Raw genomic sequence first — 17,513 nt, forward strand, 5'->3', positions numbered from 1 at the left:
TGGGTGTGCGACGGCTGCGTTAATTACGCAGGCGAGACAAGCACAACAACAACAACAATGAAACTAACAATCCGCGCGTTGCACAAACGGAACTTTACGTCGCCACACGCAATAAGCGGCCACTCTCGTGAAACACACGCACGCACGCAAAACCCAAAGTACGTTGAGAATAGGCGAGCGGCGTAACAACGTAACGGTGAATAACGTTACAAGGGAGTGAAAAACAAAACATTAACGCGCGCCTACTGAGACAGCTGTGTAAAAGTGTCGCTCTGTGCGGTGTGTGTGTGTGTGTGGGGTGGGGGGGGGTGTTCGTGCACGAATGGTCGCGCCCGGTGACCCGGGGTCAGAGTTGAGCCGCGCCATGTTGGTTGGGTGCGTAATGGTGGCAACCATCTCCTCCTGCCCGCCGCCTCCGCCGCCGTTGTTGTTGTTGTTGTCGTCTCCCTCCCCGCGCCCTCCGCTCTCTCCGCCCTCGCCTTTGTCCGCCGCCTTCCCGGCCGTCAGCAGCAGCAGCAGCAGGAGGAGGAGGGGGGCGAACGACGAGCGGAGAGAGCCATGGAGGCGGAGCCGCGGAGCCGGTACTTGTACCGCGTCCACCGGCACAGCGCCGACATCCTGGAGCGGCTCAACGCTCAGCGCAAGGCGGGCCGCTTCTGCGACGTGGTGGTCAAGGTGGGCGACGAGCGCTTCCCGGCGCACAGGGCGGTGCTCGCGGCCTGCAGCGGGTACTTCGAGGCGAGTCTCAGCGGTTGCGGCCTTGGGGTCGGGGTTGGGATTGGGGTAGCGAACGCGGCCGCGGCCGGGACAGGGGGCGGGATCGCCACTGGCACCGGAGTTGAGACTGAGCCGGTGTCGGAGACGGCGATTGCGGACGCGCCCCCTGACCCTCAGGAGAACGAGCAGCAGAACGAGCAGCCGAACGAGCAGCCGCAGTCTCAACAGAGCCAACAGCCTCAATTGGATCAGCAGGCTCAGAGCCAGCACAAGACGCAGGGTCAGCAGTATCATCAACAACAACAACAGCAGCAGCAGCAGCACTACCAGGCCTCGCCGACAGAAGAGCCTCCGCCGTCCGAGGTTGAGATGCACACGATCAGCTCCGTGGTGTTCCGCGACATCCTCGACTTCGCCTACACGTCGCAGCTCACCGTGCGCCTCGAGATCTTCCCCGAGCTCATGACGGCCGCGCGCTTCCTCGTCATGGGCTCGGTGATTGACATCTGCCAGGAGATGATCCGCCAGGCCAACGTGCAGATTCGAGTGCCGCGCGCTCGCGAAAGCTACTTCAGGGCGCTGGGCTTCCTGCCGGACATGGTGCTGCGCCAGGCGCTGGATGGGGCCCGCGCGACGGCGTCAGCCAAGGATAAGGATGACGATGACAGCGTCGAGCTAGCCAAGCGAGACGGTGAGATTCAAGGATCTGGGGCCACTGCTGCTCCCTCCTCCTTGCAAAGCCAAGATGGAAGTGGGGATCAACCCGGCAGCCGGCAGGACGTGCTCTCGTCGTCGCCCCCTTCCAAGGACGCGGCCACGGTGCTAAATTCGTGCGCACGCGATCAGACCGACGCGCTCGATCTGAGGGGAGATGGGGATGTTTCGACGCCGCAGACTGCCGCGGCAACGTGGCCGGGCAACGGCGAGGGGGGTGACCGGGCCGACGAGCGTGCGGCTGGCGTCCCGTCGCCGTACGAACAGAGCCCCGAGGACGCGGCATCTTCGCAGGCCCGGGAACAGCAGGGTGTGGTGGCCACGCGCGGCAAGGGCAAGGGGAAGGGAAAAGTGAGGTGCAGAACTCGTGGAAGGAGTCTGCTGCCGTCCATGGTACCGCTGACGCAACCAATGCCCAACGAGATGATCAAAAGGGGCCGTGGCCGCCCGCGCAAGCGCGCCTTCTTAGAGGTGCATGGCCAGCCCGTGGTGAGCACGCACGGCAGGGAGACCTCGGAGGAGATTCTGACAGAGAACCCCGAGCTGAGCCTCTCGCTTATCCGCATCAAGAGCAAGAGCCAGTTTGTGTGCTCGCACTGTGGCAAGGAGTTCCGCGACGGCTACCACCTGCGGCGGCACGAGATGCGCCACACGAGGAGCAACGCTCCGCTGCCGCCCTCTTCGCCGCGCCACGTCTACGGTGTGCCCACCATGGTGGACATGGTGAGCCCGCTCGGCGTGCTCTACTCCTCTTTCGCCATGAGCGGGGCCGACCCGCCCGATGCGCCGCCCTACTCGGACGACCCCATGGACCTGTCGTCGTTCCACGCGAGCGGCACGCTTCGCTCGGCAAAGGGCGCAGATGGCGGCGAGGACCCCGAGGAGGGCGAGGTGGAGCGGCGGCGAAGCCTTGGCGAGGCCGCCCTGGCCGCGTTGGGCGGTCGGGCGCAGGCGTTCGCCACCTCGGCCGCCCTTACTGCTGCAGCCGCGTCAGCGGCCGGCGGGACTATGTTGGACGGAGACCAGGGCCTGCAGTCTCCGGGGAACGAGAGGAAAGACAAGAAGGCGATCATCAACAACCGAGGCCTCAAAAAGAAGCCGGGCAGTCCAGTGGCCGAGGGAGGCACGTCCCAGCAGGGGCCCGTGTTTGGGTTGTTCCACGAGACTTGGCCGCCGGCCAGGTATGGAAATGCCTCTGTTTGGCTCAGTGGTGCCGCAGTGTCTTAGCACCTGCGTCAAGTTTGAATCACTGCGCCTGAGGAATGGTCAGACACCAGGCACCCAGTTGTTGACCATGCCTGGGCGGCTGACCATCGTTAAGGATTGCCAGTGGCTACGTTCCCCATTGACTTCCAGTGGGCCTTATTTTGGGGCTAATAATATTTTACAGCCCTTGGTTAAGCCACTGCTGGAAAAGGGCCTTTCCACGTGTCAGTCACGAGGGTTGTATTTGGTCTAAGTATCATAAAAGCATGCTTTTTGGTGGTATGCACTGTTATTTTGCGTTGGCTGAATTCCAGAATTCACCTACATTCAATAAATTGACTATCTATGTTTAAACACTCCAGACATCATCTTGAAGAGATTCATCTGGAGTAAAACAAAAACTGCTTATCATATGATAATTACAATAACTAACGATGTTAGTTTCTGGGCTTTATAACAAATGTGGGTTCTGCAGTCAAATATATTTTGCTCACTTAATAAGTATCACATAATGGAGATTAAAATACTTAGTATTTTTCCTTTATAGGTCTTTCGATATAAGTTTACACTGAACAGATTTTTTTTTCGTTTTAATTTTGGACCACCAGCAAAGCACACTAGGATCTGAAATTCACAGTAGCATGCAACTGCATATGTTTTTTGTATTCAATAATTTTAGGTCCAAGGTGTGCTTTCTCATTCTATGATGTACACAAGTGAAATATTGTTTCACGATTGATTTGGCATGGCGTTATTCTCTACACACCAACTGAAAGGTACATTTCAAGGAATTACGTTGCCATCGTTGGCAACAAATCAAAATAAATAATTCTTCTAATCTCAGATTAATTTGTAAACGCAGTAAATCACACGACACTTTACTTATCTATTTATGTCTCTGTTTCTGTGTGTCTTTGTCTATCTGCCTGTCGTTTTATGTCATTCCCAGGATGCATAATTGAGATAGTGTCTTGTATGATCCCGTGTGTGATGGTCCACATTCATAGTTTGGGTAGAGCTTCAGACTGAAAAGATGCAGCAGCTTAATCACTCCGTGCAGTATGAGACACTTTGAGAGATATATTCTTGGTTCTTTCTGTAAAGTCACGTAGAAGGGAAACAATAAAATAATAAAAAGATATATTGTTTCCCTTCTACGTGACTTTACCGAAAGAACCAAGAATATGAATCCCTGCAGTCACGCAAGCTTTAAATCAAAATGTACACTTTGAGATGTTCAGCGTTTTAAATGGACGACCTGGCAATCTGTTTCTCACTCAATATCTTGAATGTTAACTCCCATCTATGCCATACAGCTGTTGAGATGCATAAATTATGGGGGGGGGGCGGTGGTTCTGGGAAATGCTACACCATTTGGTACACCATTTTCCATCTGTCAGAAACAAAGGCTTATCCAAGTGCAGACTTTGTTTGGCCTTGGCATGGAATCACATCATCACATTTTCTTTGAAAAAACTTGCGCATTCTGGTGACAAAATGGAGCCTTGACGTGTGTTCACGTCTGATGGCGTTTTGGTTAATTAGACAAATGCGGGTGGTTAATTAGACAAATGCGGGTTATGCCATTGGCACTGATTCCATAGACGTTATGAATTTACCTCCAATGATTAGCAGAATGAGAGAGCACAGTGTTTCTAGACAACTCGGCAAACAGAGGCAGGGAGTCGAATCGGCCACCTTAAAAAGGCATGCGCTGGACTTGAGGTTCACAGGGGAATTTAAAGTGTGCATTTAAAACTGTCGCTGGAGGTGGGAAATTTTAATGTGTCAAGTAACCATGATGTACCACAAACCATGCATAATTGCTGCTTTGAAAAGCTGTTGTAAATATATAAGGCTAAAGTTATTGCTGAATATAGGAATACCAGATCTAGAGAAGTTTGGGTACCTGGTGGTGTTGAACATGGTCATGGGTGGTGCGTCGCGACTCACAGACCTTAAAAAATATTTTAACCTGCCAGCATGTGGAGTTTATACAGCTCTTTTTTGTCCCTATTAAGTTAGCGCTAGAAATGTGCAATGTTCCCTTTTTCCATGGGAAAGTCTAAGACCTGGGCCTCAGAAGAATACTTACGTATAAACCGAGTTGCACTTGCCATGGCAGTAACAAGTCTTGACTGTAAATAAGCGGACAAGCACAGTGGGGACGACGTTATTGTGTGACTCTCACCTCGCCATAAGCAAGTTCATCGACTGGGCACAATTGTTACGCGAGGCATCAACGGACGCTGAAGGCTCAGTGAACACTTGTGTCGGAATCAGAGACATTTATGGCTCTTATTTCCTGAATGCAGATACGGGGTCAACCAGCCTGGCCTTGGATCAGCTTTACGCTGTTGCTATGGCTAAGTTGACAAGTGCGTTGTACGTCTTGGGATTGATCCATACACAGTTGCTCTGAGCTTGCCGAGAAAAGCCACAGGGCACGGAATGTACTTGCAATGATGTGTGTGGTTCATCGAGCAAGTTGGGTCCTCTGCTAGGTTAGGTTTCATCGTTGTACGTGTTGTTTTTGTGTGCATTCATTGTATTTGTCTTTGGGCTTTCGTCATAGCTCTTTGTAAACTATCTTTTCTTCACACTTTTGACCAGGTATCTCACTTGGTTTTACTTTCATAATTTAAACTGCTTTTTTTTAATTGTAGATACTTAATAATTGAAAAAAAACAATCTTCAATTAACACGCATTGTATTTTTATCTTATTTTTCTGTGTTTTTACGTGAATCGCGCACATTTTTTGGATGCGTAGTGTTTTTAATACAGCAGAACCCTTTTGCCAACCAGAGACGGTAGTAGTTGGGTAACAATATATGACACTTTGTATAGATAATCTTCAAGCTGGCAGTAGAAGCAAGCATATCTACAAAAAAAACTTAAATGTGGGGGGGCTACTGGTTATGGTACAAGATTCCATTTTGCACATACATTTTTGCTTCAGTAAGCAATAGGGAAAACACATTCGAATGGGGAGGAAAGGTTTGCACTAATAGGTCATCGTTAAAGGGCCCTCAGCATGCTGGGTTATATCATGAACCTTGTGGCAGTGTTTATGGTGCACGGCCATTCTTAATGAATGCAACCTTACCAGGTGACCTGCTAGGCCTCTCTTGACAGTGCTGCGATTCCGAAAAGAATGCAGGCATCCTGGCCTTCTGATCAGAACGTTTGCCAGTGGCCTGTTGAACTTAAGTTGGACTTGCCACTGCCTAATGCAATCTGTGGAGTGCACCAATGAACTCATATCTGTTAAGCATCATCTCTCTGTTCTGAAGAAGGGCCAATGCCCAACATTTTTTGCCAACCATCTATTTTCTTTACGTAGTAAGGCAGTGTTAATGAAAACTGTTGACAGTTTTCGTTTGTACACCTTTGCACTGGTCAGGACTCATTTCCATTGATATTTCTGTTGTAAAATTGTATGGTGGCGGGGGCGGTGTCGGCATAAGATGATCATTGTTATCTTACTCATTGTTCCTCATTTTGATCAACCTCGGAGAAATTATTGGTTTAGTTGACCCCCAACCACGATTTGAACTAATGAGCTTCGGACAGTGAGTGTTGTGCTTTAAGCATGGTGCCACCTGTGGCGTACACGATAACTGGTGACAGCTGATCAACCAAGTTAAATAATGGTGCCTTGCACAATTGCAGTGGTGCATAACTAAGGCTAAAATTGTATCACGGAGGTCATGGAAATCGTGAATATGAACAAAGTCCATGAAATATTGAAAATGGCTGTATAAACACAATTGGTTCGGCGCTTTATTTCATTTCAAAGATACCGTATGCTCGTGATGTTTCCGTACATTTTTTTATCCTGCGTATCAGCTGTGAAATGTACTAAAAGTTCGCATGTAAAAATCTCAGGATTATTCATATTGGGGAGGGGGGGGGGGGTCCTTGCCTCACCTCTGTGTGCGGCCGTGAGCACTGTAACGCAGGGGTAATAGAACGGGAGCGGTGGATGACAGCCTCCCTCCCTTCCTCGTCTTTCTGCTGCCGCCCGATAACCGCGCGCTGTGTGCTGTGTGTGCAGGACGACGCGCAGGGAGGGGAGGATGACGCACGCGTGCGACGTGTGCGGCAAGGTCTTCCGTGACTTCTACCACCTGAAGCGGCATAAGCTATCGCACTCGGATGAACGGCCGTACGAGTGCCCTGTGTGCAAGCAACGCTTCAAACGCAAGGACCGCATGAGCTACCACCTGCGTACGCACGAGGATGGCGACGGCAAGGTCTGCTCCTGCCTGTGGTGTGGGAAGGGCTTCTCCAGGTGTGACCACGCACGCACGTACGCACCCACACCCAGCCACACAGCCACTCATCCATACAGCCACCCAGCCACCCACACAGCCACTCATCCATACTGCCACTCACCCAGCCACCCTCAGCTACCCACTCACACCCAAATTATTTTAAACTATTTTTTATTTCACCAAGTAAGGCCCACTGAGCTATATAGTTATTTTTCAGGAGCGACCTGGCCCCAAATAATAACTTAAAAAAGTTGCTATCATGTGGACATTTATAGCAGCCAAATACTCTAAACGCATGTTTCTAAATGTGGAGGAAAAAACCGAAGGACCCGGAGAAAAATCCACATGACCACACGGAGAACGTGCAAACTTCAAATATACAGGCGTCGGGGTCAGGATCGAACCCACAACCTCTTGTATACCACCCAGCCACCCACTCACCCACATCCAGCCACCCACCCACCCACATCCAGCCACCTACCCACACCCAGCCACCCACCCACCCACACCCACCCACCCACACCCAGCCACCCACCCACACCCAGCCACCCACCCACACCCAGCCACCCAGCCACACTCAGCCACCCATCCATACAGCCACACAGCCACCTACCCACACCCAGCCACCTACCCACACCCACCCACAACCAGCTACCCACCCACACTATCAAACCTCCATTGCCAAAATCGTGATCACTGCATGCTTGTATAACCCCTTGTGTCCCTTGTGTCCCATACGTGACCACGAAGTCGTATAATAGTTCTCCGACGTGTTTTCGGGTTGCGCCGCGTGACGTTCGGCGTGCTCCCCGACGTTTCTCTGCACGTACTGGGAGCTTTTTGAATCTTCTCGAAGCAAGTTCTCTGGCACGCGGGGCGGGACGTTGGACATCGTAGCGAACAACATGAAAAGACATGGGAAATCTATACGGCTCAACCGCGAAAGCCTCCATTACAGTAGGAGTCGTGCAATGAATCGCATTGCCTCTTTAGCAGGACTTCGTGTTGTGATGTAAGGGAACAGCCTTGGAAGATGATACCACAGAAGCAGTTCTGATGTCGCTTTGACAGGCATCACTTACGCAGCTCTAGATAGTGCTTCTTCATGACCTGTAAAGAATGATTTGCTTCACAACGAGGTTTTCAACATGATTATGATTTTAGGCTGTAGATTGAAAGCACCGCACCAACATCTCCAATAACACTATCTTGAAGATAGTTGTAATTACTGGCAAAACGTCGTACTCAGACTGTAAATGTTGTGGCTTGGCTCTCCAACACACCGGTGTTGCTGTACTAGTGACGAATTGGCCACGTTCTGTTTACGTGACAACCCTTACTAGTTGGCTGTGTTGGGTGGTGGCGGGTTTTAACGACACATTTATATATTTGCGCGATCTAACCCAAAAACCTCTATTATGGATGATATTGGTCACGAAAGCCTACGTGTTAAACATTATCTTACTTTAAATAAATGTCTACTAGGGCAATACATAGGGCAATGGCTCTTCATCCAAAGGCACAAGATAGTTTTGTTAAAGGCTTTATTGTAGTGTTATTGTCTCTGACTATACTGTATTGCCTCTGCAGTCGCTAATATATATCGCAGTTGCCCTGAATCAAAAAAAATTTGTACATTTTTTTTGTACACCTGGTGTCTATGTTGTGACCATGTATTGAGATCACATATAGGCTCTCGGCACTGTTGGCTCAGACCCTTGACATGAGCTTCACATCATCATGCTCCTGGGTAGCTGAACCCTCTGAGTTTATAGTCAACATCCTAATATTTTGTCGTGTAGTGAGGCCCTTAGGCACACTCTCTCTGTTGCCTTGTTGATGAAGTAGTCTTGGTGTCGTGCATTGTTTGGGTAATTGTCATGTTGTCAAAAAAGTTTAAAACGTTTGAGTCCTTTCGTCAAATTTGATAAAAAGTGCAGTACATGGAGTAGCCATGAATACTCTTGACATTCAAAGTGTGAATTTGAACAGTGAAGTTGCAAATTTAGGTTTTAATTAAGCTTTGTAAAAGCACTTAATTTTAACATGCTATTACAATCAACACATACGTTTATAAATATATAACTGCACCAATAGGTCTTCGAGCAATCAGTGGGTGTGTATTTTAATTATATAATTTTTCAGTTAGGCACTCGTGTTAATTGTAGCGGTGCAGTATTTAAATGTATTGTAAAATTTATTATTGAAGTCCCATCAATATGTTCCCAATATCAAAATGATTACTAGGCTGTGCTCATTTACAATGGCATTCAGTGGAAACTCTACCAGTTTATATGACGGGAAAAAAAACAACTGTTTACTTCTCACGAAGTGCTAATTTATTAATGAACCCCAGAGGGATGATGGGTTTCTAGTTGACTGTGGGCCGAGATTTATATTTACGGCTTCCCAATGGAGTTGATAGCTGCCCACAGTGCCACCCAGTAGGACAGAGTGACAATAGATAAACGTTTTAAGCTCATATGAAAACTTTACTCTTATACAAAATGTAAAACAACAGTATGTATTCTATACCTTAAATAACACCTCCAAGTTACCTGGCAAGTCAACAGATATTGTGCCTTTTTCTCGGTAGGTCAACATCGAGTTTTTCGGAAAAGGTGCAGCCCTGTAATTACTTGCTCATGCCATTGATATTGGAAGGGCCTCCACTCGAGAGAGCTATAGGGTGGCTTTTAAATGGTCATTGGCCTACTCTTTCACACTAGGCAGACGTCTAGGAGGAGGTGAAAGTACTCGCACGTTGCCTCGGCACACGCGCGACCTGCTGATCGACAAACTGCGTTTGCACAAAAGGGAAAACTGATCGCAAGTGTACCATCAGATAATCCAGGATGTTGGCATTGTTTCAAGGCTACTTTAACACATCATGTTCAACCAGTGGAATGGTACTGTAAGTGAAAGAAAAAAATTGGTCAAAAACAAACTTTGAATGCACCCAGTTTTATTTGCACTCAAAAGTTGAAAATACATTATTTTGACCCCGGAATTAATCAAAATTGATGTGCTCAATGAAAGTGAGTGGCTTGCATTAAGAAAATTAAACATATCGAAAGGAAGCCACCCACTTTTATTGAGCACATCAAATTGGATAAATTCCAGGGTCAAAATAATGTATTTTCTACTTTTGAATGCAAATAAAAGTGTGTGCATTGATAAACTTGTGTTTTTTTTTTGTTACCAACAATTTTGTGTACTTGTTGGTTGGTCTCGCGTTAAGGAAGAAGGAAGCACAGCGGCCGCTCCGACGCCATGACGAGCGGCGATAGAAGCGCTCCCTTCATTGGTTATTGGCTGGCCAGCAACAGCCGCTGTCATTGGACCATATGTTTCCCGTCGTAGGTGGGCGTGACCATTCGTGATTTAAAAAGGGGGAGTAAAAAGTACGATGATTAAATATTCCCATTTTAGTTAAAAATACGAATAGGACTACGATGAGCAGGACCTGGACCGTTTTTTTTTTATGAAATCTTGAATTATCACGTGAGGCGAGTCTGTAGAAAATTTCAGCTCGTTGGGCTTCGTAGATCCGAAGATATTAAGCGTCAAAGATTCCAAAGAGTATAAACAGACAACACGGCGAGTTCAATGAAAGTGTGCAAAAATAAACTCTTATAATAGCAAAAAAAGTGTGTTGGGTTGGAAGTGGTACACAAACTCAAACAATTGTCAATCACATTGCCCTGAAGAGGAAACAACATATATAAATCTTGATTTGAAGCTTTCGTGACTGCAGGAATCCATACTACGTGACTTTACCGAAAGAACCAAATAGTAATATATATATAAAATAAGTGACGTTTCGGGTAATTATTCTGCTTCATTTAGCGATATCATACCCGAGAGATAATAGCTCTGCTATAAACAAAGGGCCATCACCTATTACTGTATATGTTTATTTAAATATATGTTGTACTCGGGGCAGTGTTTATTGATGATTGTGGATTCAAAGCTCATCACACGTGAGCATTGCTGACAATGTCGCTGCTCGTGTTTCCATTGTCTTTCTTCTGTTCATCTATATTGCAGGTGACGCAAATGTATATAACTCTGTTGCATGTGGACATTTCTTTGTAGCTTTCCACCCTTTGGAAACAGACTTTCAATTAATGGTTCTAATGACAGTAGAGCAATTAAAATTATTATAGTCTGTGGAAGAGCACAGCTTAATTAAAATGCACCTTTAAATGAGATGTGCGGGTGACTCAGAGGTCAGAGGTCACAGCGCTGTGCTGGCACTGCTAACATCCCGGGTTCTAATCCAGGTTTCAGCCGCCTGTCATTACACCGGGTTTTCAAGTGGACTGAGTTAATGGTTTATCGTGTATTCCCGTCGACCAGTGACTACAAATAGTCATCACGTTACATTTGGTTTCTCCATTTAATTTTGCAGAATTACAGCTCTGAGAATGAAATATCGATTTGACTGTTACACAACAAACATTACTATAACATACAAAAAGATTGGTGGAAAAGGTTTGCCCCCATACTGTGTGGACAGTTCACTTAAAGGGAGCTCAGTTGCTCTGCGATGTCTGCCTCTTAACACAAATAATTGCAATTGGAAAAACAGCAGAATGTGTCCCTAGAATAGCGATTGAAGGCAGATCATGAAATGAATAATGATGAAATAAAAAAGGCAAAAAAGAGAGGAGCTGTGAAGTGCTTTTGGAAAACCGAACTTGACGTTGAAAAGCGGCATACCAATTTATAGAGCCATTCCCTCATGCAAAGGGTTGCACTGCATTGCGAGCGATCCAAATGGGATGCTTCGTCTTGTGACGCTAAGCCGATATCACGGTCGGGATAAAACTGTGAGTGAAAAAATATACACCTCTAAAAGCACGCTTGGGAGCTGCGTCATTATGACCGCTCTTGGTTCCTCGCGTTCTTGTGTGGGAGTGCGAATGGGCGCGCACTCCGGTTGCTGCATGCTTTGGTCATGTGGGTGTGGGGGCAGGTGTGGCAGTGTCGCGGTTAGCGTGCGCTGCGCTTGGAACCTGGAAACCCTTGTACCGTTCTGGCCTTCATAGGTGCTCGCTAACAGCACTTGCCCCAACAGTGTGTCAGGCTATATGGGGGATCTTTGTCTTTGTGGCATGGGTGTGTGGTGTTATTGCACAAATTGTTCCAGTTCATTGCTTACCCAATGCATCCCATTGCCTGTCCATCCTCCAACTCTGTTCCGGGGATCCTGCTACTAAATTGTGAAAGCGGGATATTGAAAGTATGTAACGACAGGCACTCATTCTTGTTATGTAGTTATTGACGTTTTGTTGTGCCATCTTATTTAATTGATATTTTATAATTTGACATAATTACATCCAAGTTGGTTTGAATTTAATTTGTATGTCTCATTCTGAAACCTTTTGACATCACATGCACATCCTGCATATGCCACCTGCAAATATTCTGCGCAGTTTATTTTAGGTAAGGCTCATTGAGCGAAGAAGCTCTTTTTTTTATGGCGACCCAGCCAAAGTGGCAAGCATGTTACATGGGATGGGACGATTTAAAGGGATTGCATAGAACATGATATATGGTGATTGTTGGATATTTGTGAGACATTTTTTCGTATTTGAAAACACATTTATATGGTATTTTGAGCACTAAGTGCTGAGCACTCTATTTTATGAAATCACACTACTGGGATATGATTTACATGCTGTCATAATTATGGCATGCAAATGTGCTGTGGGGCTGTGGGGCTGCGTGGCTGAGTGTGTTTTGTGTCAGTAAATCATTCACGTCTTTTATTGATAACTAGGTGAGAGCACAGGGAGATCTAGTGCCATCTTCACACGGGAAAACTTGACTAACTAAATTTGCAGCTGTGCATTTGTGTAAGTCCACGTTGATAGCAAATGTTGGTACAGTGAGGGAAAAAAGTATTTGATCTCCTGCTGATTTTGTACGTTTGCCCACTGACAAAGAAATGATCAGTCTATAATTTTAATGGTAGGTTTATTTGAACAGTGAGAGACAGAATAACAACAAAAACATCCAGAAAAACGCATGTCAAAAATGTTATAAATTGATTTGCATTTTAATGAGGGAAATAAGTATTTGACCCCTCTGCAAAACATGACTTAGTACTTGGTGGCAAAACCCTTGTTGGCAATCACAGAGGTCAGACGTTTCTTGTAGTTGGCCACCAGGTTTGCACACATCTCAGGAGAGATTTTGTCCCACTCCTCTTTGCAGATCTTCTCCAAGTCATTAAGGTTTCGAGGCTGACGTTTGGCAACTCGAACCTTCAGCTCCCTCCACAGATTTTTTTTATGGGATTAAGGTCTGGAGACTGGCTAGGCCACTCCAGGACCTTAATGTGCTTATTCTTGAGCCACTCCTTTGTTGCCTTGGCCGTGTGTTTTGGGTCATTGTCATGCTGGAATACCCATCCACGACCCATTTTCAATGCCCTGGCTGAGGGAAGGAGGTTCTCACCCATGATTTGATGGTACATGGCCCCGTCCATCGTCCCTTTGATGCGGTGAAGTTGTCCCGTCCCCTTAGCAGAAAAACACCCCCACAGCATAATGTTTCCACCTCCATGTTTGACGGTGGGGATGGTGTTCTTGGGGTCATAGGCAGCATTCCTCCTACTCCAAACACGGCGAGTTGATTTGAGGCCAAAGAGCCCCATTTTGGTCTCATCTGACCACAACACTTTCACCCAGTTGTCCTCTGAATCATTCAGATGTTCATTGGCAAACTTCAGACGGGCATGTATATGTGCTTTCTTGAGCAGGGGGACCTTGCGGGCGCTGCAGGATTTCAGTCCTTCACGGCGTAGTGTGTAACCAATTGTTTTCTTGGTGACTATGGTCCCAGCTACCTTGAGATCTTTGACAAGATCCTCCCGTGTAGTTCTGGGCTGATTCCTCACCGTTCTCATGAATCATTGCAACTCCACGAGGTGAGATCTTGCATGGAGCCCCAGGCCGAGGGAGATTGGCAGTTCTTTTGTGTTTCTTCCATTTGCGAATAATCGCACCAACTGTTGTCACCTTCTCACCAAGCTGCTTGGCAATGGTCTTGTAGCCCATTCCAGCCTTGTGTAGGTCTACAATCTTGTCCCTGACATCCTTGGAGAGCTCTTTGGTTTTGGCCATGGTGGAGAGTTTGGAATCTGATTGATTGATTGCTTCTGTGGACAGGTGTCTTTTATACAGGTAACAAGCTGAGATTAGGAGCACTCCCTTTAAGAGTGTGCTCCTAATCTCAGCTTGTTACCTGTATAAAAGACACCTGGGAGCCAGAAATCTTTCTGATTGTGAGGGGGTCAAATACTTATTTCCCTCATAAAAATGCCAATCAATTTATAACATTTTTGACATGCGTTTTTCTGGCTTTTGTTGTTATTCTGTCTCTCACTGTTCAAATAAACCTACCATTAAAATTATAGACTGATCATTTCTTTGTCAGTGGGCAAACGTACAAAATCAGCAGGGGATCAAATACTTTTTTCCCTCACTGTGTGCGTAGTTAAAAAAAAATTGTCGTTTATCGTGTAGTGATGTATCTTAACGCATGACTTTTTCTTCTGACCCCTGACCTCCCACACCTCCTAGGCCTGACCACTTGACAAGCCATGTGCGGCAGGTTCACCTGCGAGAGAGGCCCTTTATTTGCCAGGTGAGTGAATTTTAATGCTCTGGAATCGTGATGACTTGCCACTACCATCTGCTTTCGTCCATACAGTAGTCCCTCGGTTAACATTTTTAATCCGTTCCACGAAAACTACTGTTAACCGAAATAACTGTTAATCAAAATCACTTATAAGTTAAAAAATAAGTAAAAATCACTGAGTCTATAAGAGAGCTGTTTCCACTGCCAAAACAGAAAACAATGTAAACGAATCCAGGCGAGGTCTAAACGTGCATACATGGGTGTCGCTGATTGGTTGAGGACATGCATCAGCCCACTTTCGAGTGCTCGGATTGGCCGAAATTGGCACCCGCGTGCATAACATAAACATACCGTTGATTGAAATTTGAACGTTCATCTAAACCATGGGGTCCTATGGGAGGCGAAAACGTTCACCGAAAAACCATTAACCGATGCCACTGTTAACCGAGGGACTACTGTATTTATGTATGAATGTATGTTGAATGCACCGTGCGTAGCCAGCCGTGCTCATCGGGGGTGTCTGTGGCCACCAGCGATTCTCGTCATCTTTTGTGTAGCCAGTCCTCTTTGTCACCCTCGGAAGATGTCAACATCGTTATCATCTATTTTACCAGACATCTGTCATATCTTATCACGGGCGTCTAGCACCATCATCGTCGGTGTTAAATATTGCACATTGTCATCAGGCTTCATAATCGTCGTCAACTATGTCGTCTTCTGAAACTTGTCAGGCTCCTTTTAACCAAGGCATTGCTTCTGTAGCTTCTATGGTATAATTTTTATGGGCGAACGGAACAAAATAACGCAGTTTCCAAATAAGCCCCGAAGCATTTAATTTCAAGGGATGGCAAGGAAAGGTACTTAGTTAAAAAATGTCTGCCTAAATATTAGTCGGCGGTTATCTCGTAGAAAAGGGAAATAAATAAATAAAGGGAGGGGCATGCCAATTAAATAATGAGTACACAAAATCAACTCCGTTACCTACCTGAACCCCCATTCTGTTACCCAGGTAAAACAATGCATCTTTAAGATAGCTATCTTATGAGGTGGTGGTGGTGGTACTGTCCCAAGTGGTATACAAAAAAGAATCGGCTATCAGCTTTTTTGTGTGAGTGGCAAATAAATCGTGAGCGGCTAATGGTGCTTCCAGAACCATGAATTGTGACGTATGGCTGGGTTAAAATCGCACTCACATGGCTTGCGGGCGATTCAGAATGAACAATTTGACCAAGTGCTTGTGTGTGTGTGTGTGCGAGTGATATCTGAAGTGGTTGCTGAGCTTCGGCTAGTTCGACTCAGCCTTAAACGAGTACCTGGTGTGGTGTGTGAAACATCAGCACTGGGGGAGACAAAAGTGGATGGGCGTGGTGCTGGCCTCACCGCCCCCTCTTGACACCGTACCGGCCTTAAGAGGCGCTCACCTAGAGCACCTGCCCCTACAGTCTATGTAGGCTATACTGGGGGGGGGAATCTTTTACTTCTTTTCCACTGCACAACTGAGCTGTGCCCAGGGCCAAGGTGGCACCAGATTGTTTTCCAACTGCAGAAGCCGAGCCGTGGCATGGACTTCGTGCGCATTGAACGGAGTCTAGACGCACCTAGATGATGCAGCGACGCTGTGCCTCGCGGTGTTACCGACTGACGTCACGGGCAATGGATTCTGTCATTAGCCCTGGTCATGCTGCTTGGCCCAGGGTCGGATGCAGGCAAAGTGTTACACGGTTTGATTCCGGCTCGGCACAGGAAAATAAGCCAGTGGGAGACCACCTTGTTAGCGCGAGGGCCCCAGGCTGGCTCGGCTCGGATGTGCCAGTGGAAAAGGGGTATTTGTGACTGTGTGTGTGTGTACGTAGACGTGCGGGATGAGCTTTGCCACACACGAGCGGCTGCGTGCACATGTGACGCGCCACCAGCAGAAGGTGCCCTGCGGAGTGTGCGGGAAGCAGCTGACGGCGGGGTACGTCGCCAGCCACATGAAGCTGCACGCCAAGGCCGGCAAGACGTCGCCCAAAGGTGAGGCAGCCAGTCAGTGGCCCAGGACCGCAGACACCGATTGGTGAAGCCGTTTGAATTGCTTATGACTCCCCTAATGCGCATCCTCTGCTGCAGCGACCAAGCCTTTGCCATGGAACCCCGCGGTTAACCATTGATCAGTGGGAGGCCACTCATTCTCTTCTGCTGCCCCCATCGTCTGCCACTCACTGTCCCCCAGCCGTTATTGCTGCCGAATCTGCCTCTGTTCAAGTCCACGATCAAGACCTTTACGTTGTTGCATTTAAGACACTATATAAGTCCAAATTGTGTTGTATTACTCTGTTGTAATGAATATCCTCCCTGCAAACTGATGTTGACAGCATACCAGGTACTAAATTGAGTCTAAATCTTTCCAGGCAAGACCAAGAACAGGTTTGTGTATAGCTAACAGTGAAGGGCACGAGAATAGGTTTTCCCCTTTTTCCTGGCAACAAAACAGGTGTTAAATTGTTAAAACACCAAACTGAAACCTTTTACAAGGAATCATGTCTGCATTAACCACAATACTTGTGTTCAGAATGCAAACAAAAAACATACTCTGACTGATAATATATGCATTGTCTTTGAAATTGATTGGTCCACACCAGAGGCACTTTTCTTTTGAGCCTAGTCTCAAACGGTGTTAGACCTGAGGACGCCAAAAGGCGTACACAGCACAAAGCCAATGCCACTATCAGAGCAATGAGAGCTCGGGGTGAGCAGCTACATCACCTGCCAGTACCAAAATATGAGAATAGGTTTTGCACTTTTTTCTGGCAACAAAACAGGTGTTAAGATGTTAAAACACCAAACTGAAAACTTTTACAAGTTACGTGAAGGGCATTTTATATATATATATTATTATTTTATTGTTTCCCTTCAACGTGACTTTACCGAAAGAGCTAAGAATATGAATTACTGCAGTCACGAAA

General features: G+C 46.9%; 1 protein-coding gene across 4 annotated transcripts in view; it reads left to right on the plus strand.

Annotated features, from left to right (window-relative positions):
• Positions 1 to 17,513, plus strand: part of LOC116939047 (uncharacterized) — a 24,929-nt gene continuing 7,416 nt past the window's right edge. The window contains exons 1-4 of one of the 4 annotated variants that reach the window (XM_032946928.2): positions 1 to 2,612; positions 6,696 to 6,932; positions 14,511 to 14,574; positions 16,422 to 16,581. In XM_032946928.2, the coding sequence (XP_032802819.1) occupies positions 559 to 2,612; positions 6,696 to 6,932; positions 14,511 to 14,574; positions 16,422 to 16,581 (2,515 nt within the window). In that variant the 5' untranslated portion in view covers positions 1 to 558. The remainder of the gene's footprint in view (positions 2,613 to 6,695; positions 6,933 to 14,510; positions 14,575 to 16,421; positions 16,582 to 17,513) is intronic. The other 3 variants (XM_032946927.2, XM_032946929.2, XM_032946930.2) reach the window with 3 other exon arrangements.

This window comes from Petromyzon marinus, chromosome 5 (assembly GCF_048934315.1).
Source record: "Petromyzon marinus isolate PM22_M1 ecotype Great Lakes invasive population chromosome 5, UKy_Petmar_22M1.pri1.0, whole genome shotgun sequence".
NCBI lineage: Eukaryota > Metazoa > Chordata > Hyperoartia > Petromyzontiformes > Petromyzontidae > Petromyzon > Petromyzon marinus.